Genomic DNA, 23,814 nt, shown 5'->3' on the forward strand with positions numbered 1-23,814 from the left:
ATCAAAGGATGAAGGATATCTTCATAAGATCTCATCTTCAAGATCTAGGAAAGAAGAATATCATCATTGATCTATAATGCACTAACTTGTAGTCAAGGTAACAAATATCCATGGGATAAGAAAGTTACCTCATTCAACAACTTGTGATTTCTATGTAAGATAGAAGATGACAAATTGAAGGCAAAAGTGTTGAAGGTTAAGGACTCAAACATTTGCTGGAAGGAAAGGAAGTTTGGAAAATTCTGAAAGAAGAGCATAGCTGAGATTCAATGCTATGAATGCAAAGACTATGAACATTACAGGAAATATTGTCCTTAGCTTAAGAAGGACAATAACAAGAAGAATAGAGAAGAAGTCCATTTGACCGAAGAAACGGAGGAAGTAGAAGCATTAGAAGCAAGAGCTCGTGACATCACCATAGGGAAACATGAAGGACTACTGGAACAAAATCTATGGTAGTCAACTTTGGAAGATATAGCTCTTGGTGACCTCATTGGAAGATCAAAGGAAGAAGTCATCCAGGACAAGTCTCATCATACATCACCTTAAAATGGAAACATCTACTGAATAAGAATATGCGAGATGGAATTCTCATTGGAGGATTCACAAATTGAGAAAGGAAACAAGAGTTTCATCAAGAACTCCAACTTGTGGAGTTCATGGGATGATGGTATGATGACATGAGAGATAAAGCAGATCAAGGGGTTGAAGATCTTTTCAATCAAGGAAGTGGCTGAAAGAAGCCTAGATGACCTAAAGGTAAAATGAGGTGTGTATACTTGTATTTTTTATTATAAAGTCATGCCGTATGGTTGTAGGTAACAAGGATCACTACTTCTATTTTAAGAAGCAAGATCAAAGGAAAGGAATCTCGTCCTAAGAAAGAATGTCGGAAGGTGTGACTCACACTAGATGAAATCAGCATAATATGTCCTCATATGAAGTATGAGGTGGTTGACTACGATTGAAGAACTCTGAAGCCCCTGGGAATGAAGTGTGTGAAAAGATAGGAAGAGATTGTGATAATATGCAACGAAGGTAGAAGGCATTCAACATCCGAAGTCCAAGAAGATTTGACTAGAAGATCTCCCGGAAGGATGTGAAGACTCTAATGGAAGTTGGAAAAATATAGAGACCCTTGACACTGAACATCTATGGTAGATGTGTCAATTTGCATGCAGGATGTTGATCCTTACAGGAAGATCTCATGGTGAAAGATCATCACAAAGGTAAATATGATTTGAAGTGTTCAGTGATTACTATTAACTAACCTCTGGTTGGGCGTATGTAGGACTGTCAAAGGGAAGATCTGTGAATTACTTCCAAGCAGACTATATAGAAGGATGTAATGTCCTTCCGAGAAATATGGCATGAAAGAAGAATGACATGAAGTAAAGTGTTAAATTTGGCAACTAGGGCCAAACTCCACCTTGCACAGTTTATATGATGCAACTGATAGTTTTATTGGATTCCTCTTTCTGAGAGGTGTAGGATTGATCTAAAGATCATCCCATTCTGACATGTACAAATGGAATTATGAATTTATTTCTATTATGGACAAATTGTCAAGGTCGCCAGCAATCTAATGTAGGCTCAGAAGCCCAAAGGACACATTTATTTATCCTCAACATTGCATATAAATAGAAGAAGCATCTACCTCATTTGGACACTTACACATCTCTCTCTCTCATCTGATTAGGTGTACGCATTTATGGGCAGCCTCTCTCTCCACACGTGCAAAGGACAGTCTGCAATTTTCTATTTTGGGCATTGACTAAATTGCAGGAGGGTTTGACCAGCATTGACCAGGTAGCAGCTGACATAGTTTGACTGCACTTTTCTTGGGGAATTTTCTGTTTGGGCAAGCCGCATTTTTGGGCACAAAAATCGAGGCATTCAGAGTTGTTTGACCAAAGTTGACCGTATGAAAGTTGACCACAAGTTTGACTCTGCATTCACTGAGTTTGACTGATATTTTTGGGACTGTTTTGGGCTGACTCAAACTGTTCTTGGAGGCTGAATTGACTGGGCTTGAGCGAGTTGATTTGGAGGAGAAATTTTGCCACGTTGACCAGCGTTGCCTTTCTAGTTAAGGCTTCCTGTGATTGTAGTTTGACTGGACCTCCTTCAAATGCACCGGTTGCCGCTAATACAAAGTACAAGAAAGGTGAAGTCAAAGCAAAGAAGATCATCAGGGATTATATTAACAAGCATTTGGTTGCATACATATTTGATTTGAACACATCCAAGTAGATGTATGACAAGTTGGTTGGCATGTTCAAGGTTAGCAAAGAAAACCAAGTTCTCTTCCTCAAGAACAAGTTGAAGGACATAAAGAAGGGAAGAGGTGAAGATATCCAATCCTACTTCACGAGAATTACCGAGATCAAAAATGATCTTCTTTCAATTGGAGAAGTTATTGCTATAGGGAGCTCACTCTCATTGCCCTTGGAGGTATCCCTCGTCAATGGCATGTGTTCAACACTACTATCCTCAAGAACGACAAGATTCCAGATTTTGAAGAATTGCTAACTAGATGTTCTCAAGAAGAGACAAGGATGATGGAAATGGACATGCCTTCAAATAAGAATGAAACTATTGCATTCTCCACTCATGCTAAAAAGAACAATGCAGGTTCAAAGAAGCAATGTCAAGGAAAACCGGGTTTCAAAAATGGAAAGAAGGGAAGATGCTTCATTTGTAACAACTTTGGCCACTATGCTAAGGAGTGTTCTAATACAAAGGATACACCTCATGATGATGACAACGACAACCACAACCACAACCACAACAATTTTAGGGGCAACAACAATCAAAGGAATGGCAGATTTAACAACAAAGGAAAAAGGAATGCTCCCGCTACTCAACATGGAAATGATCGACCTCCCAAAAGATCAATAAACTCCAGGTATGATGAATCTAATGTTGTAGATAACAAGCAAAATGAATTTTATCTTATATTTTCCCTCTCTACTGCCTCTCCTCCAAATACCTTGGGAAATTGGTTGATTGATAGTGGTGCCTCAAGGCACTTCACTAGGTATAAGGAAGCTCTTTCAAATCTGATAAAAAATGATACAAATTTGGAAATCATTCTTGGGGACAATGCCACCTATCCCATGAAGGGAGTTGGGAATGTTACTCTTCAATTGAATCAAGGTAACACCATTCATCTACAAGAAGTACTATATGTACATGATCTAAAGAAGACCCTGGTATCTATCTCAGCGATGGAAGACAAAGGATTCAAGGTGGCATTCATCAATGGAAAGGTACGCGTTTGGAATAGAAATTTCAAAGAAGCATTTTCTCTTGAATTCAGGGTTGATAGCCTATATCAAGTTGGAGGAAGCCCATTAGGAGTTATGTCTTGGGACACATCTCTTCAATTCAAATTATGGCACCGGAGGTTTTCTCATCTACATTATAAGGCTCAACCCGATGTGAGGAAGATGGTGACAGGTATGCCCGAATTTAAAGTAGAACATGAAGGTGTTTGTCAGGGATGTGCTGAAGGAAAACATACAAGACGACCATTCCCCTCCATTGATAGCAAGACTACCGACATTTTGCAATTGGTTCATTTTGATCTATCTGGTATGATGCCCGTGACATCTTTGGGAAGATATTTATATTATGCTATCTTTGTGGATGATTTCTCTCGCAAAACTTGGATATATTTCTTGAAGAAGGAGGACAAGGTATTCTCATGGTTCTATTCTTTCAAAGCCTTGGTAAAAAATCAAACAAGGAAGAAGATCAAAATATTGAGGACCAATAATGGAACCAAATATGAATCAAATGACTTCAATGACTATTGTAGAGAAGTTGGCATTAAGAGGGAGACTACTACTGCATATACTCTTGAACAAAATGGTGTTGCTAAAAGGAAGAACCGTTCTATTATAGAAGCCACTCGTAACATGCTTCATGTTCAAAGCCTTTCGAAATTCTTATGGGCGGACGCTGCCAACACTATTGTGTACGTTCAAAATAGATGCCCTCATCAAGCGTTGGACTCCAAAACTCCCGAAGAAGTTTTCACCGGTAAGAAACCTGACATTTCTCATTTTAGAATTTTTGGTAGCCTCGCATATCTTCATGTGCCGAAAGAAAAGAGAAGAAAAATGGATGCATCTGGGAAGAAAGGAACATTTGTGGCTTACAATGAAACTTCTAAGGCATATAAGAATCTATGTGCCCGGTGGAGATAAGTCATGATGTCACCATTGACGAAGATGCTACCCTTGGGAAGATAAGTAACCTTACTATTCCAAGGAAGGACAGAGAAGCAAATACAGGAACGCAGGGAGAACTATAGGATGAGTCGATGACCGATGTTGAAGGACCAATGGATCCCATTGATCCACCTCCTTATGAGCCCTCCTACTCAAAAAGGAGACCCTCATGGCTTAGGGAAACTCTCGAAGATGCCGAGAGACATGTTGAACCAAGGGGGACATTTCATGAAAGTAAGAAGCTAAATAGGTACCAAGGGTACTTAACTGCTATGAGCACCATTGTTCAAACTGAGCCTTGCACATTCGAAGAAGCCGTGAGGCACCAAGTTTGGAAGGATGCTATGAACGAAGAGTATGAGTCGATTATGAAAAATGATGTCTGGGATGTGGTCCCTAGAACCAAGGACAAATCCATTGTCACCTCGAAATGGCTCTACAAGATCAAGCATGGAGCTGATGGAAGTGTTCAAAAGTTCAAGGCCAGGTTTGTTACTCGAGGCTTCTCTCAAAAGGAAGGTGTGGACTACGATGAGATATTTGCCCCAGTTACCCGATATACCACCATCCGTTCGACTATAGCCCTTGCTGCCTTGCAAAGATGAACCTACACCAAATGGATGTCAAAACCGCCTTCTTGCATGGTTCAATTAAGGAGGAAGTCTATGTAGAACAACCTGAGGGATTCGAAGTTCAAGATCGTCAAACACATGTATGCAGGTTGAAGAAATCCCTCTATGGGTTGAAGCAAGCTCCCCGAGCTTGGTATCAGAGGATCGATAGCTCTTTGATGAACTTGGGTTTTACAAGAAGTGAAGTTGATCCGAACCTTTACTTTAAGGTTGAGAATGACAGACCTCTCATCTTGGTACTTTATGTGGACGATCTCTTTCTGACGGGTGCAGACCCACTTATTCATCAATGTAAGAAGGAGTTGGCTTCCAAATTCGAGATGAAGGACCTAGGACTAATGCATTATTTCCTAGGGTTGGAGGTCTGGCAAAAGCCAGGTGTGATTTTCCTTTCCCAAGGAAAATGCATTGTGAAGCTACTTGAAAGATTTGGGATGGTCGTCTATAACTCCATGACTACTCCGATGGAACTTAACTTCAAGAAGCTATGCGGAAGTGTTGTTGGGCCCGATTTGGGAAATCCTTCTGAGTATCGTCAACTCGTGGGGGCCCTGATTTCTTAGTGAACTCTCGTCCAGACATATGTTTAGCAATGAATACATTGAGTCAGTTTATGGTCGAGCCTCATCACATACATTGGATTGCTACCAAGAATCTCTTGAGGTATCTCTAGGGCACAATCAACTATGGATTGAGATACACTGCCAAGAATGTGAGGCTCAATGGTTATTCTGATGTTGACTGGGCTGGCGGTGTGGTGGATCGTAAAAGCACATCGGGATGTTGTTTCTCTCTAGGTTTTGCTTTGATATCTTGGATGAGCAAGAAGTAGAAGTCGGTTGCTTTGAGCACCGCTGAGGCCAAATATATTGTTGCTAGTATGGCCTCCTGTGAAGCTGTTTGGTTGAGGAAGCTCTTTAGTGAGTTGTTTGGACATGTGCTAGATACCACCGTGATCTTCTGCGACAACCAAAGTGGGATTCGTCTTTCTAAGAATCCTGTGTTTCATGACCGCTTCAAGCATATTGATATCAAGTACCACTTTATCCGGGATATGGTACAATGAGGAGCAATAAGGCTCCATCACACTAGGACTGATGATCAGGTCTCAGATATTCTTACAAAGCCCCTGGGGAAGGTCAAATTCTTAACCTTCCGTGAACAACTTGGAGTCGTGAAGAGACCCTCTTATGAGGGTCCCATTTGATTTGGATATTGAGCTTTGGGAGCTCCAGGGGGCTTGGGGCACTTCTTGGAGCGATAAGCGACCATAGGGTGAGTGGTTCACCTTCCCTTAGTGGTCCACGATGTACAGGGTGAGTGGCTCACCTTCCCTTGTGATACCCCATGATGGTTGAGATATGCATAGGATGAGTGGTTTACCTTCTCCTATGGCATATGAGCGGGATGAGTGCTTCACCTTCTCCTGCCGATACATCCTACCCATGCAGTCCAGGGATCATGGGAAGTACCTCTCATCTCGCAGATGAGTAGGGAAATGAGGATAAGGACCATAGTACTACCGATGGACGCATCATGTACTACAATACTCCCTATGCTAAGATGTTTGATATTGATCTAAGATCAATGGAGACTGACTTCAGGTTAGTGGAGAGTAGTATCATACACTCTCGATTATTGGAGACTAACTTGGGGTCAGCGGAGAATGGTATGACACATTCTCGATCATTTCCTCTTCATTACTTCTTCATGGTTCAGCAGAACAGAGCAGAGTATAACAAGGATGTCAAAGATGGTACAGACTGACAGATAGTTTGGCAAGTGGAGTTCTCCCTGGTTGAGAGGGAGTGTTAAATTTGGCAACTAGGGCCAAACTCCACCTTGGACAGTTCATATGATGCAGCTGGTATTTTTACTGGATTCCTCTTTCCAAGAAGTGTAGGATTGATCTAAAGATCATCTCATTCTGACATGTACAAATGGAATTATGAATTTATTTCTATTAAGGACAACTTGTCAAGGTCGGCCAGCGATCTAATGTAGGCTCAGAAGCCCAAAAGACACGTCTATTCATCCTCAACGTTGCATATAAATAGAAGGAGCATCTACCTCATTTGGACACTCATCTCTCACACATCTCTCTCTCATCTGATTGGGTGTATGCATTTCTGGGCAGCCTCTCTCTCCACACGTACAAAGGCCGGTCTACAATTTTCTATTTTGGGCGTTGATCAAATTGCAGGAGGGTTTGACTAGCGTTGACTAGACAACAGTTGACATAGTTTGACTACGTTTTTCTTGGGGAATATTCTGTTTGGGCAAGTCGCAATTTTGGGCACAAAAATCGAGGCATTCAGAGTTGTTTGACCAGCATTGACTGTAGTAAAGTTGATCGCAGGCTTGACTTTGCATTGACCAAGTTTGACTAATATTTTCGGGACCGTTTTGGGCTGACTCAAACTATTCTTGGAGGCTGAATTGACTGGGTTTGACCGAGCTGATTTGGAGGAGAAATTCTACCACATTGACCAGTGTTGACTTTCTGGTTAGGGCTTCTTGTGACTGCAGTTTGACTAGACAGATTTGACTTTGATTGGGCAAGTGAATTTTGTATATTGTACTCTCTCTCTCTCTGCTGAACTTTTGAAGAATAATAAGAAGACTTGATCAAAGGGTTTCCCCACATTGGGGTTTGTCCTTGGCATGCGCCACATCTTGTGTCCTCTTGTCTTGGCTTGTCTTCTACTATTTTTATTTATGTTCTATTTGCATTTATTGTCATGTTAATGTGATTGCTAATCTGGAAATTGATATTGGACTAATAAGAAAAATTGAAGTAAATTGCTCTTAAGCATAGAACATACCATTGTTATCTAAAATTAACACAAAGCCAGATGGAAAATTTGATGGATCAATTTCTGATGAATTAGGAACATGACTAACTCATGGACAAAAGTGATGGATGATTTGTGCCATAATATAGAAGTTCCCAAAAGTTGAAGTCTCCTTAAAAGAAATTCATGACATCGAAGAAAGGAGTTCTTCATGCAGCTGATTGTTTTAGGATCTCCACATGAAGAGCTACTATAGGTCCCTAGTTAATAGGAAGCCTAAGAAGAAGTTTCTTACTTGGAAGAAACTAGGAAATTCCTAAGCCAAAAGCTTAGGTACATTCCTTTGTGTTAGGAATGAGTACATTAATGGAATAAAACCTCTTGGTATAAGGAGGAGCAATAGGCATGTTGTTTTGTGCTTCACCTGAGAAGACAAAATGGAGGATTGTGTAATCATTTGGCATCTGATGCTCTTGTGGGATGAGATAGGGCATCCCATGAAAGAGTGGTCGTGGAGGACCGATATTCTTTGAGGACTAGGGAGTCCAAGATAAGAATAGTCCTCATGGAGCATATCCTGAGAGAACCCGGGTGGGGTATGTTCTGAGAGGGACAATGATGATGAGGGTGTCTATAAATCATCGGGTCTCGCCAGCATTGGGCTCAATATCTTGTGGAGAGATGGAGTTGTTAGTCAAGGCCTTGCTATATAACAATGTTGTTTGGTATGATGCTATACAAATGAGCTACGAATCTGAATTCTTCTTATTAGAAATTCTTCGGATTGAGAATGACCAAGTACCATTATGAATACCTACCTAGTTAAGAGGGAGTGTTGTAAAATGTAACTAGGTTTGGTCTTCATAATGACATGAAATTATGATCTTTGTAAATGATAAAATAAAAAGAATAAATTATTTTTATGCCTTGCTTCATGGGTTTCACAAGCAAGAGTTTTTATTTCTAGATGGCTCCCATTGAGAGCTTTAGGATTTGTCAAAGAGTCAATGTCATGTATGAAGATATGTCAAAAGTATTCTAGTTCATAGGACTGTCAAAATAGCCCTCCAAAAGACAAGCACTTGAAGTCGACCTGCATGATGAATTAAATAACACAAGTCCACTCTCAAATAAAAGACACATGTCTTCATGTATACAAGTCAGCTTATTTATGGACAGACTACTATAAATACGTGGCAATGATCTTCGCAAAAGGACAGTTCACAGAACTCGGATACCTCTGCAATTTCGATGGGTAATTACATTGGACAGTACTTTGCAATCTTTGAGATTTCTGTGAGAATTACAGTCATCAAGTTCAAATTAATTCAGTGAAGAGTACAGTGTTCAGATCTCTGTATTAAGGGATATTTTGGTGTTATATTACAGTCACTTAAGCTTGGATTCAGACCACAGAAAGGAAGGCAACTTGGATAAGTTTAAGAGAGATGTTTAAAGGATAGCGAAGGTCTGTGATATGAAAAGGAAGGACAGTTCGGATGGACAGCAATAAGTGATGAAGGAACAGCGAAGCTGTGGAACTAGTGTTCAGTGATGTATCACTGTGTTTTGATGATACTGCAGAGGTCACATCTTGATCACAATACATTGACAAGTTTTGGTGCCATGACTAGTATATCTACGGTTCGTTGAAGAGATGATCTCAGATCAAAGGAGGAATCAAGAAGAAGAACAGAGGACTAGTGTCTTGGTTTTGGAGTCGCTAATAGGTCAAGGGTCTTGGTCTTGGTATTCGTCAATTGGAATCTCTATAAGAAGAATTTGTGTGGGTTTTCCTCTCAAAGAGTAAGAGGTTTTGGCCCTGGCTGATAGCCTACGTGATGTGTCTCTTGTGTATTTATGTTCATGCATTAGTTACTGTTTGATGAAGAAAGAACACTAATAATCTAACGTGAAGAAGATACTAATCTAAAGAAGTAAAAAGCATTCACAGCAGTCACTAATGAAAGAGAAATCAACTAACACTAATGCCCTAGATTTCTCAACAATATCGAGGTCGTGAATAATGACCCAATCATTATTCTTTTATATGTGGATGATCTATTCATCACCGGTGTAGAACAAAGAATTCAAGAATGCAAGAAGATGTTGGCAGCTGAATTTGAGATGAAAGATTTGGGACTGATGCATTACTACCTAGGTCTAGAAGTATGGCAGAGACCTGGGGAAATATATTTGGGGCAAGAAAAGTACATCATCAAGTTATTGCAAAAATTTGGCATGATGGAATCCAAGCCGATGATTACTCCTATGATCACCAATCTCAAGAAGTTTAGGAGCTCCAACTCAAGTCTCGAGGATCCTACCTCATATCGTCAGTTGGTGGGTTCCCTGATGTATCTGGTAAATACTAGGCCAGATATATGTTTTGCAGTGAACATTCTTAGTCAGTTTCAATTGGAGCCTCGTCATGATCATTGGATAGCTGCCAAACATATATTGAGGAATCTTCGTGGCACTAATTGACTTCACGGACTCTGATTGGGGTGGCAGTGAGACCAATGGAAGTTGTACTACAAGAGGATGCTATGATCTCATGGATGAGTAGGAAGCAAGATCTCGTTGCATTGAGTAGTGCCGAAGCAGAATATGTGGCTGCATGTGAAGTAGGAAAAGAGGTTGTTTGGTTAAGGAATCCTCTGACAGACTTGTTCGAAAGGTCTTTGGATCCTACTGTGATTAATTTTGATAATCAAAGTTGTATCAAGATGTCTAGAGATCTCGTGTTTCATTCAAGGACGAAACATATCAATAATAAGTTCCACTTTATTAGGAACTTGATGCAGGATGGGATTGTGAAGCTAGAATATGTTCCAACAGACAAACAGGTAGCTGACATTCTGACAAAGGCACCTCCTAATAAGAAGTTTGAATATCTAAGAAACATGTTGGGTTTAGTAGATATTGGTGATTGTATTGATGATAAAGGAATGGAAGAGATTTGTTGAGGCTTTGCGAGTGAAGCATTGCCTTGGGAGACATCATGTCGGCACTATGTGTTGATGTCAGGAATCCTGGAAATGAAAAAGGTGGTGTTGTTTATTGACCTCGGTTTTGAATACACACCTGTATGTTTGGGTTGGTGGTTAGCAAGTAACTGATGGTACCTAGAGGGGCTGAAAGCTTGAGTCTACCTTAGTCCCACCTAGATAGGTTGCCCTGGTCAAGAATTTAGTCCATGGCATTGTGGTGCCTAAATTGTTGAGTGACTAGTTGGATAGATTGCCTTGGTCAGGGATCTAGTCCATGGCGTTGCGATGCCTAAATTGTTGAGTGACTGGTTGGATAGATTTCCTTGGTCAAGAATCTAGTCCATGGCATTGTGGTGCCTAAATTGTTGAGTGATTGGTTGGATAGATTGCCCTAGTCAGGAATCTAGTCCATGGCATTGCGGTGCCTAAAGGTTTTTCATGTTTTCATATAGTTTGAGATCTTCCATTGTGTTTGTACATTATGAATACCTCCCTAGTTAAGAGGGACTGTTGGAAAAAGTATATATGTTCGATCTTCAATATTTTACTTGAGTCATTATGTAATGTATTTGTCAAAAGAATAAAGAAAAGAATTTTTATTATTGTAACAATGACTTATTAAAGCATGGGTTTCATGCTTGGGTCATCATTATATTAGTCAAAGTCCCCATTGCGGACTCCTAGGATTAATATTGAGTTTATAGAGTCATTATATGTTTGAAGAGACCCTTCTTGGGCTTTCAGATCATGTAAAATGGTTTTGTATCAAGAAAAATATGAATTATGTGTCCTCCACATCATTTCGGCCTAAGGAAGATCAAGTCAGCCTAAAGGCCCCCATTCGACCCACAAGAAGGCTATATATAGAAGGAAGTCGAAGTCATTTGAAGCATTCACCCTCTCAAGCAATTCAATATCTTATGGGAAGTGTTTGGAAATGTTGGGGTACGAAGTCTGTTGCCGGAAGGAGGAAAGAAGTGCAATTTTGGGGGAGTCCCTAGAGAAGAGAAAAGTCGAACTTTTGGTGCCTCTCTCTCTCTATGTTTCGTGGTCTGGTTTAGGAGATCGAAGTCTCCTAGGGTTTTGCTATTGTCGGAAGTTGCATGTTGTTGGGATCTGCTACATAGTCGAAATCACTAGAAATGGTCGAAGATCTTGGAGGCTGACATGGTGTGGAGGGAAAGTTTGGTCTTGGTCTAGGGTGGAGTCTCAAAGAATACTATTGAAACGAAGAATTACTTTGACTGGGTTTTCCCCTCGAGGGGGGTTTTGCCCTGGCATGTGCCTATATCTTGTGTCTCTTGTTTTGTGATCTTCATGTATGGATAATTGCTTGATGAAAGATAAGATAATAAATAAGTAAAAGAATCCAACACTCACAAGTAATTATCAAGAAAGGAGAATTAAACCCTAATATAATATCTTTCATTTTCCAACATCATGTGCCTTAACCTTGTTGGAATACATTGTAGGAAACCCTTTCTTGGCATTCTGACCTTTGGCCATCCCAACTCTCAACCTATCAATTTAACCCCGAGTCTTGTGTTGCCTTAATTTGGCCTTTTCAAGGAAAGAAAATTGCTTCCTCTTGGTGACTTGTCCCTAAATTTTGCCTTTCCCTTGGAGACTTCTTTGTCACCTTACACCTTTAAATTTAGAAGGCCTATTAGGTGAATTATTATATATAGGGACTCCTCCCATTGGTGAAAATTCATAAAGAGCAGGGGGTTTTGGTCGTGGTCATAGTGGGCCATCACCCCATTGCCATCACTTGGTCTAGTTCTTGCCTTGTAGAGTAGACCTACTAGATTTTGTGGCAACAAGGTGGAGAGAAGGGTAAGCTCAACTAAAAGGGATATAGAAAGAAGGTTGAAGGGCATGGTCGACTAAAGGGATGGAGGTTAATGAAACCTAGTGTCTAAAGGGGAGTGAATCCTAGAAGGTCATAATATAATCATTGACACTATCAAACCCATGAGCCACATGACCATACATAAGAAATTCAGTCTAGTGCTTGCCTATTACAGCAAATTTCAAGTCTAAAATGGGCCTTTTCAAGAAAAAATTATATTACAATATAGTCCACAGCATACTATGTTATGGGTATTATCTAGTAAAATTAAATCTATATTTCTCATTAATAACACTTTCCATGTAAGTTAGGTTGATGTAGAGTTATTATATATGAGTTAAAAACGAGAATTAAATGTTTAGATTATTGTGCACACATGATAAATGATATAATGTTAAAACATTTTAGTTTATATAATATTTTATTTAATATAAACTATACTATATTATATATACAACTAATATTGTATATTTAATATTAAATTTAAAGCTAACATACCAAATTAAAATTTTAATAAATATAATTAAACAATATAATAATGCTAAAATTTTCCTTTATATAAAAATTTCCATGATATTGGACACTTGAGGGTTTGACTTGGACACTTGGTGGGTGCTCTTGCTGGCTAGTCTTGTCCATAGCTTTGGCTTTGATCGCTCTCTTGTTGAATTGATTTTATAAGGAAAAGATTGTTGGGTTTTCCCAGGGTAAACTCTCGTGCTATTGTGTGGCTGCCTCTTTATGATCCTTACAGAATTTTGTTTTTATTAATGAGCTCATCTGTGTAATTGCTTTATGATTAAAAGGATCACAAGGAGAAGATTAAACTAATGAAAATCATAAGAAGTAATTATCTGTCTAGAGGATGCCCTAGATATTCAACACCTGATTATTGGATGGATCAGTGGTCTTTATTAATGACAATTCCTTCTTCATGTTGGATCTCTCTCTAAAATGATTTAGAGGCTGATCATGGAGTGCATTCAGCATTCAAATTTTACACAGGCTCAGATATAAGTAATGGGAGTGTACGTGGGCATAGTAATCATGATCAGAGTTATATGTGGGCATAGTCACAGTTTCTGCAAGTGTAAATTGTCAAGGCAATCACAGAACAGGGTTCTGCAAATGTTCCAAGATAGCTTGCATAGACATATGCCTCAGCAAGTAGACCTTTTTCTATTTCTGTAAGAAAGTTGACTAGAGGAGCTGGTTCATTCTCGGGCTTACAGGTTTTTTTTACATGGTAAGTAATATCTAAGGTTACTTTTGAATATGCTAAGCAATATTTCTGTAAAGACAATGACCATGATTTATGAATGACTTAGCAAAAAACATTTAAGGCAAGCTCCATCTTCTGAGGAAATATCTGATATCAGATCGATTAACGGGTCAGTCAGATATGTTTACCCCTCCATGAGGAACAGAAGCAGACCTTCGCCATGCACCTAATTTCTGCACTTGTAAATTTTTAACAGAGTTTTCATTAATAATGGGAAAAAACGCATAAGCCGATTAACAGTTAGCCGGAGACCCATATATATCTGTACCATTACTTCTTTTTTTTCCTTTTTGCAAAAAAATAATATCAGATGCTCCTAAAAAAACAACAACAAAGATCACAAAATAAATCTGCCAAACCAACCAAGAAAAATTTTTCACTTGCATCACATATCGATAGCATACCTGTTTCATGAGCTTTCTTCAGTGCACCCGCCATACATAATGCAGTCCCAATTTTACTTGGAATTTCAATTGCATCATCGATCTCTTCTTTCGTTGCTACCTCGACCCACCTTTTAACCACAGCCACATTCCATGTCGCTATGCACATGTGCAAAGGACTGTCAAACAGAGGGATCAATACGAGAGATCAGAACAAGCTACACAAAGTGAGAGTAATAATTTCTGCCACATACTACTAATATTTCTCCCATGACAGTAGCCAGTCGCCTAATGGAAAGAAGCAAAAAAACATTATAATAACAGTTGTCAACTGCATGTAACAATGCTATGGGGACAAGTAACAATAAACAAAATCTTAGTGATTGTTTTCACAAGGAAAAACAGTGCATTAAAGAAAATAAAAAATAAAATTAAAAAGGGAAAGCAATGAGATATCATTCAGCTACTTAAGCAAATGCATGTAACTTTTTCAATGTAGAAAAACATATAGAACACCCTTATATCCATTTCTTCTTAAATGAGGTGAAGAATGGAGATGATAACTCTTATATTCTCTGCAGAGAAACAATTGATTTTTAACAGAAACGGAGGGGGGTAATATAGCTAACAATACTAGTCAAATTGACAACTGAAAAAAAATACAGCCATGCTGCCCTAATCCGTGAATTGGCACCATAGCAACAGAAACGCATGCAATATAACATATGTGAAGATATGAAAAGCATAAAATCCAGATTAAGAATAGACGAAACAGTCGATATAAAAATCTGAAAATTGGAACATTCTTTTGACATTAAAAGCAATTTCATTATAAAAATTAAATTTAAGCAAAATGATTTCAACTTCTCCAAGTGGCTCAACTCCACATAGCTATGTTATCCAAATTAATGACTATTTAAAGGCTAGCATCTACATCGTTCTTCAAGATAGAGTGTTCTCACTCAAGTCTTCAAGATCTCCAAATTTTATTGAGGTAGACAGCCTATGTCTTTTCTTGACAGCTCTCTAGGTGCTAGTGATCCTATAATCTCTAAGGGTGCAATCACTGGTGCCACGGTCAAGGCAGCTGCTTGCTAAGTCACCAGGTTCCACGAATTTCAACCTCCAAGTAAAAAATTCACCGAAATCGATCTGATTTGTTAAATATTTCACTTTCTCTGTATTTAGAGGGAGTAATGGACAAGCCATGTTGATTGGATTGTAAAGATGCAGCTATTGATGATGTCTGATAGATGATCCTCTCGTTTATCAATGTAAGAGGGAGTTGACTTTTAAAGTCAAGATGGAAGACCTAGCCTTGATGAACTATTCCCTGCACTTAAAGGTCTGAAGAGATGGAGAAGTTGTTGGTTTGCATATGTATATCTTGTGGGATCCTTGGGGTTCTTGATAAACACCCTATCAGTCATATGCCTCGCTATGAAGCCTTTGAGTCGATCTATGGATGAGCCTCATAAATTGGATAGCTACTTATTGAGATATCTCTGTGATTCTATTATCTATAATCTTAGGTACACTGTTGGAATCAAAGATTCCACGAATGTTCTAAAGCTGGCTCGATTGGCAGTGTGATGGATGGAAAGGGCACATCTAGTGCTATATCTATTGATTCGGTTACTCTGGAAGCATTATTGAGGCTGAATGTATATAGCAACAAGTATGGCTTATTATGAAGCCAGTTGGTTGAGGAAGCTCTTCAGTGAGCCATTTGAGCACGTGCTAGTAACCACTGTTGTATATCGCGACATTCTCGAGTGGAATAATTTTTCAAAGAATTCATGTTCCACAACAGCTCCAAGTATTGGGTACTGCCTTATTTTGATATGGTGCATTGGAGAGCTACCAAGCTCCATCATTGTTTGTTGGATAAGCATATCACTGTCATCCTCACATAGCCTCTTAGTAACGTCAAGATTATCTTTCTTCGAAGAGAGGTTGGGAGTCGTGAATAGACCCTACTAGGAGGGTCTCGGATGAACATTGAGCTTTGGGAAATCCTAAGGGCCTGGGGTACTTCTTGGAGCTATGTGCGAGCCCCAATGTTTTAAAACTCCAACTCATGTTCGGAAACGACCGAGGGTCGGCTCCGACTACGACTCCGACTCAGTATCGACTCAGCCGATTTGATTTCAATGACTCTGTCACTGTAAAAAATACATTAAATATTTATTTTTTTATAAAAAGACATAATTTTAAATATTTTCATTCATGTTTCCAAACACAAAGCTTTAGAATATATAGAGAAGACAACATATGATCAAAGTAGGCTCATGAATATATCCATTATATCAAAATGGCACCCAGTGCACTGTCCAATACATACATGAATGATGATATAGAGATCAAAACAAAAACACATAACCAAGGAGGCTAGAAATGGCCTCTACAACAAAAGTAAATTGTGAAACATCACTAGTCACCAGTAATACTGGCTATTGCTAGAGGAGCCAACATCATCTGGCTCAGACTTTGAATCAAAGTTAAACAGGGAAACCCATGGCTCCTCATCATCATCTCCAACTACAATTGTAGAAATGGTAGCACTAGCAGGTTGTGTAGCAAGTGCACGCTGACATAGACGAGATATGTGCTTCCGTCATGGCTGAGCAGAGGAAGCGCCTGCAACTGGAGGACTTGGGGCTGAACCTGAGGCTGGTAAAAGTGGATCTGCTTTCAACTAAACATTGTGTTCAAGTGATGCCTCCGTCTGTAAATCCAAATCAAGATCCTCATCAGAATCAAACTCTGCTGGATGACTCTCCACTACCCAATTTGATGTTGGATCAATATCTTCCAACACAATGGGATCTGAATCAAGTCTTTTGCTCAGCAATTGGTTGCATTTGAGTCGAAGGTTGTATTAGACATAAACTAGATCATTTAGTCGTTTTTATCCAAACAGTTTCTCTTTTTCATGTGAATCCTCTCAAAGAGAGACCAATTGCGCTCAAACCCAGTAGCACTGCAAGTTTGACTCAAAATACGAATTGCAAACTTCTACAATTGAGGACAATGGCTACCAAAAGCCTCCCACCATTGTGCTGCAAAAAACATGGTAGTGTAATGAGTTAGCTCAACAAATTATATCCAACAGTTGACTTTCAAATTATAAACAATTTCACAAAATAAGAATTTGAAAATTGAAATTTTTGTTTACCTTGCTCATCTGCTTCCTTTGTAATCTTTGCTAGGTTCTTGCCAAAGGTACATGTGGCTTTGCTGAAATAAGTGACCTGTCGATGTATCTCCAACTGATCACTCTCCATTGGGATCATGCAATCAATGCAGTCAATCAATCCATCTCTAACCTCCCCACCCAAATCTCCTGCCTCCAGAGCTTTATAATGATACCTTGGGTTCAAAAAATACCTAGCTACATGTATAGGGTGATGGCGTTGATTGTTCCATCTTTCATTAATTATTGCCCAAATGGACCCATACTTAACCACTATATCCTTATATGCTATCTTTATTTGCTCCTTTGCTTGATCCATAGCCTCATAAATGAAGCCCATAGCCAATATTTCCCCATTCACCAACTGCAACACCTTAACTAGTGGCTTAGCAACCTTCATAATCTCTGATGCCTTTCTCCAAAATATTTCTTCATTAACTTTCTTTCTCAAATCTTTGCCATCCTGTTTGTGAGGCCACTAGCTTTCATTCCATTCATCAGTGGAAAACATCTTTTGCAAGTTTCTATGTTGGGAAAGCATAGATTGCAATGTCAAAAAATGAGTTGCAAATCTAGTGATGGCAGGCCTAATAATATCCTTGCCCCCTGTGTGTCTCCTCATCAGGCTCAAAATCCATGAATGATTGTAGATACATTTTGTTATGCTTTTGGCATGATCTACAGTGTTCTTGACCCAATCTAATTTGCCAATATCCTCAAGCATGAGGTCTATGCAATGTGCAGCAAATGGGGTCCAAAATATGGTTTTTTGTTTTTCCTCTGACTGTTTACCAACAAGAACATAGTTAGAGGCACTATCTGTGATGATTTAAACAACATTAGTCACCCCCACCTCCTTAACAACCTCATCCAATAGCTGAAACAACAATTGTCCATCTTTCACCCTATCAGATGCATCAACTGATTTTAGAAACATGGTTCCCTGTGGGCAAAAGATAAGAAAGTTTATGATGGTACAGTTCCTTTGATCAGTCCATCCATCTGACATGATGGTACATCCTAATTTTTCCCATGAGTTTTTGAAATCTTTCGAATACTCATCAATGGAGAAAATTTATTTCCGCAAACGAGACCCCCTTAACTCATGCATAGTAGGGCCTTTGAAGCCCTTTCCAGCAACAAATATGACATCAAACATAGGCTCATAATATGATGAACAGGAAGCACTGAAGGGGATATCAGCATCATACCACCATCTAGCTATGTAATCACAAACAGTTTCCTCAATTCTTTCTTCCAATGGTCATCTAAAGTGGGCTGCATATGACTCTACTGGCTTGAGGACCATGTGCATCTAATGGAGAGGAGGGTGTGACAATGAAATAACTTTTGATATTCATATCACCCTTCTTTTTCATTTTACCCTTACCCTTTTTTTCTTGCATGGACTCCAAAGAGGGAGGAACATAGCAGAAGGGGTTGGATGCATTAGTACAAGGGATAGATGAAAAGCCCTCAAAATCAAAATGGGGGTTGGTAGCCATCATTTGTTGTATACTCCTCTTCCTCCCAATTTCAGCCTCTATTTATTTTTGCCTAGTTTTTTCTTCCTGAAACTTCTCAAAGCTATTTAACAACTCCTTCCTAATCTCCCCAATTTGTGGTGATTCACATGGAGTAATTTGGCCTCTAATACCTGCCAAGTGTTGTTTCAGCCTATGAATGCCCCCAAGACCCTCCTTAATTTTTCTATGGCAAAATTTGCAATGCATTTGATTATCAACCATTTCAGCATATGCCCAAGCAACATCTTTCACTCTAGGAGCCATTTTTTGACTTGGAAATGAAAGGAAAAAATATGAAAAATGAAAACAAAAAATAGCATTGCTTCAATGTTCATTTCTTTTACAAAAAACACTCTTTTCAATTTCCAGATTTGCACAAAAAAAAAAAGCAAAAACATATCTTAAAAGTGAAAAAAAAAATATCTCTAGGCAAAAACCACCTCCTCAATGCTGCTCCAACAGACCAACTCCTCAATGCTGCTCCAATGGTTGCCCAAGAAGCTCCTCATTATTGCTCCAATGCTTGTCAAGACTCCTCACTGCTACTCAAAAACCAAACTCCACAAATCTTCACAAACTCCTCACAAATTCTTACATAAATGTAATGAGATAGTTGTGAGGAAATGAGAGGAGTTGGGTAGCTTTTATAGGGTTGGGAGAGGTAAATGGACCTCAAAATAATTGTAAACCAAATTAGAATTGGTTGTGGGGTCCAATTTCCCCACCAAAAAAGTCCACAGGTCGTCAATTTGCGTCAGTGATCAAGCTGGCCAAGTTAACTCGAGCTCGGTCAAGCAGGCTAGGTTGTTACCAAGTCGGTCCCCCCTATGCTCTCATATATCATCATGGAGTATCACAGGGGAAGGTGAACCACTCACCTTGTACACAACGTACCTATAGGGGAAGGTGAACCACTCACCCTATGGTCGCACACAGTGTTTTAAAAAACTGTCGAGCCGACTCCAACTCGGCTGAGCCAGATCGGGCTAATGCTTAGTCGAGTTAGTTGGCCGAGTTGTTACCGAGCCGACCGAGTTTTTTTGACTTAGAAATGAAAGGAAAAAATATGAAAAATGAAAACAAAAAATAGCATTGCTTCAATGTTCATTTCTTTTACAAAAAACACTCTTTTCAATTTCCAGATTTGCACAAAAAAAAAAAAAGCAAAAACATATTTTAAAAGTGAAAAAAAAAATATCTCTAGGCACAAACCACCTCCTCAATGCTGCTCCAATGGTTGCCCAAGAAGCTCCTCATTATTGCTCCAATGCTTGTCAAGACTCCTCACTGCTACTCAAAAACCAAACTCCACAACTCTTCACAAACTCCTCACAAATTCTTACATAAATGTAATGAGATAGTTGTGAGGAAATGAAAGGAGTTGGGTAGCTTTTATAGGGTTGGGAGAGGTAAATGGACCTCAAAATAATTGTAAACCAAATTAGAATTGGTTGTGGGGTCCAATTTCCCCACCAAAAAAATCCACAGGTCGTCAATTTGCGTCGGTGATCGAGCTGGCCAAGTTAACTCGAGCTCGGTCAAGCAGGCTAGGTTGTTACCGAGTCGGTCCCCCCTATGCTCTCATATATCATCGTGGAGTATCACAAGGGAAGGTGAACCACTCACCTTGTACACAACGTACCTATAGGGGAAGGTGAACCACTCACCCTATGGTCGCACACAGTGTTTTAAAAAACTGTCGAGCCGACTCAACTCGGCTGAGCCAGATCGGGCTAATGCTTAGCTGAGTTAGTTGGCCGGGTTGTTACCGAGCCGACCGAGTTTTTTTGACTTAGAAATGAAAGGAAAAAATATGAAAAATGAAAACAAAAAATAGCATTGCTTCAACGTTCATTTCTTTTACAAAAAACACTCTTTTCAATTTCCAGATTTGCACCAAAAAAAAAAAAAGCAAAAACATATTTTAAAAGTGAAAAAAAAATATCTCTAGGCACAAACCACCTCCTCAATGCTGCTCCAATGGTTGCTCAAGAAACTCCTCATTATTGCTCCAATGCTTGTCAAGACTCCTCACTGCTACTCAAAAACCAAGCTCCACAACTCTTCACAAACTCCTCACAAATTCTTACATAAATGTAATGAGATAGTTGTGAGGAAATGAGAGGAGTTGGGTAGCTTTTATAGGGTTGGGAGAGGTAAATGGACCTCAAAATAATTGTAAACCAAATTAGAATTGGTTGTGGGGTCCAATTTCCCAACCAAAAAAATCCACAGGTCGTCAATTTGCGTCGGTGATCGAGCTGGCCAAGTTAACTCGAGCTCGGTCAAGCAGGCTAGGTTGTTACCGAGTCGGTCCCCCCTATGCTCTCATATATCATCATGGAGTATCACAGGGGAAGGTGAACCACTCACCTTGTACACAACGTACCTATAGGGGAAGGTGAACCACTCACCCTATGGGCGCACACAGTGTTTTAAAAAACTGTCGAGCCGACTCCAACTCGGCTGAGCCAGATCGAGCTAATGCTTAGCCGAGTTAGTTGGTCGGGTTGTTACCGAGCCGACCGAGTTTTTTTGACTTAGAAATGAAAGGAAAAAATATGAAAAATGAAAACAAAAAATAGCATTGCTTCAATGTTCATTTCTTTTACAAAAAAACACTCTTTTCAATTTCCAGATTTGCACAAAAAAAAAAAAAGCAAAAACATATTTTAAAAGTGAAAAAAAAATATATATCTCTAGGCACAAACCACCTCCTCAATGCTGCTCCAATGGTTGCCCAAGAAGCTCCTCATTATTGCTCCAATGCTTGTCAAGACTCCTCACTGTTATTCAAAAACCAAACTCCACAACTCTTCACAAACTCCTCACAAATTCTTACATAAATGTAATGAGATAGTTGTGAGGAAATGAGAGGAGTTAGGTAGCTTTTATAGGGTTGGGAGAGGTAAATGGACCTCAAAATAATTGTAAACCAAATTAGAATTGGTTGTGGGGTCCAATTTCCCCACCAAAAAAATCCACAGGTCGTCAATTTGCGTCGGTGATCGAGCTGGCCAAGTTAACTCGAGCTCGGTCAAGCAGGCTAGGTTGTTACCGAGTCAGTCCCCCCTATGCTCTCATATATCATCATGGAGTATCACAGGGGAAGGTGAACCACTCACCTTGTACACAACGTACCTATAGGGGAAGGTGAACCACTCACCCTATGGTCGCACACAGTGTTTTAAAAAACTGTCGAGCCGACTCCAAGTCGGCTGAGCCAGATCGGGCTAATGCTTAGCCGAGTTAGTTGGCCGGGTTGTTACCGAGCCGACCGAGTCGGTCACCAGCGCAATCGGCTCGGTAACAACCCAGCTAGGCATTGGTTCGATTTGGCTCAGCTGAATGGGAGTCGACTCGGTAGTTTTTTAAAACACTATGTGCGACCATAGGATGAGTGGTTCACCTTCCCCTATAGGTATGTTGTGTACAAGGTGAGTGGTTCACCTTCCCCTATAGGTACGTTATGTACAAGGTGAGTGGTTCACCTTCCCCTGTGATACTCCATGATGATATATGAGAGCATAGGGTGAGTGGTTCGCCTTCCCCTATAGTTCATGATATATGCCATAGGATGAATAGTTCACCTTCTCCTATGGCATATGAGCAGGATGAGTAGTTCACCTTCCCTTGCGGATACCTCAGTGAGAGATGCCTATAGGCATCTGTCGGTTGTCACATGTGGACATGTCAGTTGTCACATGTGGACATGTCGGTGGGACGTGGTTCATCATTTCCCCACATGTAGGATGCTCATTCCCTACGATCAATGGCTGACATGTTGGTGGGACGTGGTTCTTCCTTTCCCCACGTATAGGATCCTTCATACGATTGTTGGTTGGCATGCATGTAGGACGTTGTTTATCCTTTCCCTAATCTCAATGGTTTGCATGCACGTAGGATGTGGTTTATCCTTTCCCTACGATGGTTGTGACATGTGACTGTAGGATGAGGTTTAACCTTTCGCTACGTGTAGTTGTGAGCAGGACACGATTTATTCTTTCCCTGTTGACATCATCCCACCCATGTAGTTTGGGACTCATGGGAAGTACTTCTCATCTGGCCAATGAGTTGGGAAAAGTGGATAGGGACCACAACACTACAAATGGATGCATTGTGTATTGTCATACTCCCTATGTCTAGGATGCATGGTGTTCAAATACTTGATCTGGGATCAAATCTATGTTACCAGATCTGGCATCGGGAGGGTGAAGAATGGCGGTTCCGCGGATCTAAACCAGATCCGGATCCGCCAAAAATACGGCTTAAATACGTATTCGTGCAAATTTGACATTTTAAGAAACGTTTCATTCACGAAGGAAACGGATCCCGAGCCAATTTGGCAAGTTGTCGGAACCGCCCAAATGGGTTGATTGTCTGTCGCTTTAGGTTTACCGTTTTTTTCGTTTTAGGTTTTAACTTTTAGTTTTATAAACATGTGGTCCCTCCCCTTTGTCGGCACTCACACCGAATATCCCACACAGCGATTGTTAAATATTGAACTCGGCCCTGCTCCACACAGCAACATGGTGTTTGGAACTATGAGCATAGCAACATAGCCATCGAGGAAGCCATAGTTAGTCGGGACAAAGCCGTCGAGGAAACCGCCGCCAGTCAGTCGTTGTCGCCAGCCTGTGTTGTGAGAGTGAGAGGAACGCTTAACCGCCACCAAGAACCCTCAGCCGCTGCTAGAACGCTTAGTCGCCGCCTTCGTTGCTACTCAGCTGACAGGGTAAATACTAATTTCTTTTTTCAAATGTCGATTTTAAATACACAGCAAATGGTCCGATTTATTTTTTCTTTCTTTTGAAGGTCGATTGTCGATTATTTTTTTGTTTCTCAAGGCCCGATAGTCGCTCTCCATAGTGCCATTTTTATTAAAAATAAATCCTTTTTTATTTTTGAAGGCCGATA

The 23,814-nt window shown here is 39.9% G+C and overlaps 1 protein-coding gene across 1 annotated transcript in view; it reads right to left on the minus strand.

Moving 5' to 3' along the window:
- The window catches only part of KEG (protein kinase KEG), a 255,984-nt gene that overhangs the window by 125,532 nt on the left and 106,638 nt on the right, over nt 1-23,814 (minus strand). Inside the window, exon 7 of the mRNA XM_089385755.1 lies at nt 14,197-14,354. Coding sequence (XP_089241881.1) covers nt 14,197-14,354 — 158 coding nt within the window. The remainder of the gene's footprint in view (nt 1-14,196; nt 14,355-23,814) is intronic.

Source organism: Pinus tabuliformis, chromosome Q (genome assembly GCF_031772625.1).
Source record: "Pinus tabuliformis cultivar Carrire ecotype Pingquan chromosome Q, CPIR1, whole genome shotgun sequence".
NCBI lineage: Eukaryota > Viridiplantae > Streptophyta > Pinopsida > Pinales > Pinaceae > Pinus > Pinus tabuliformis.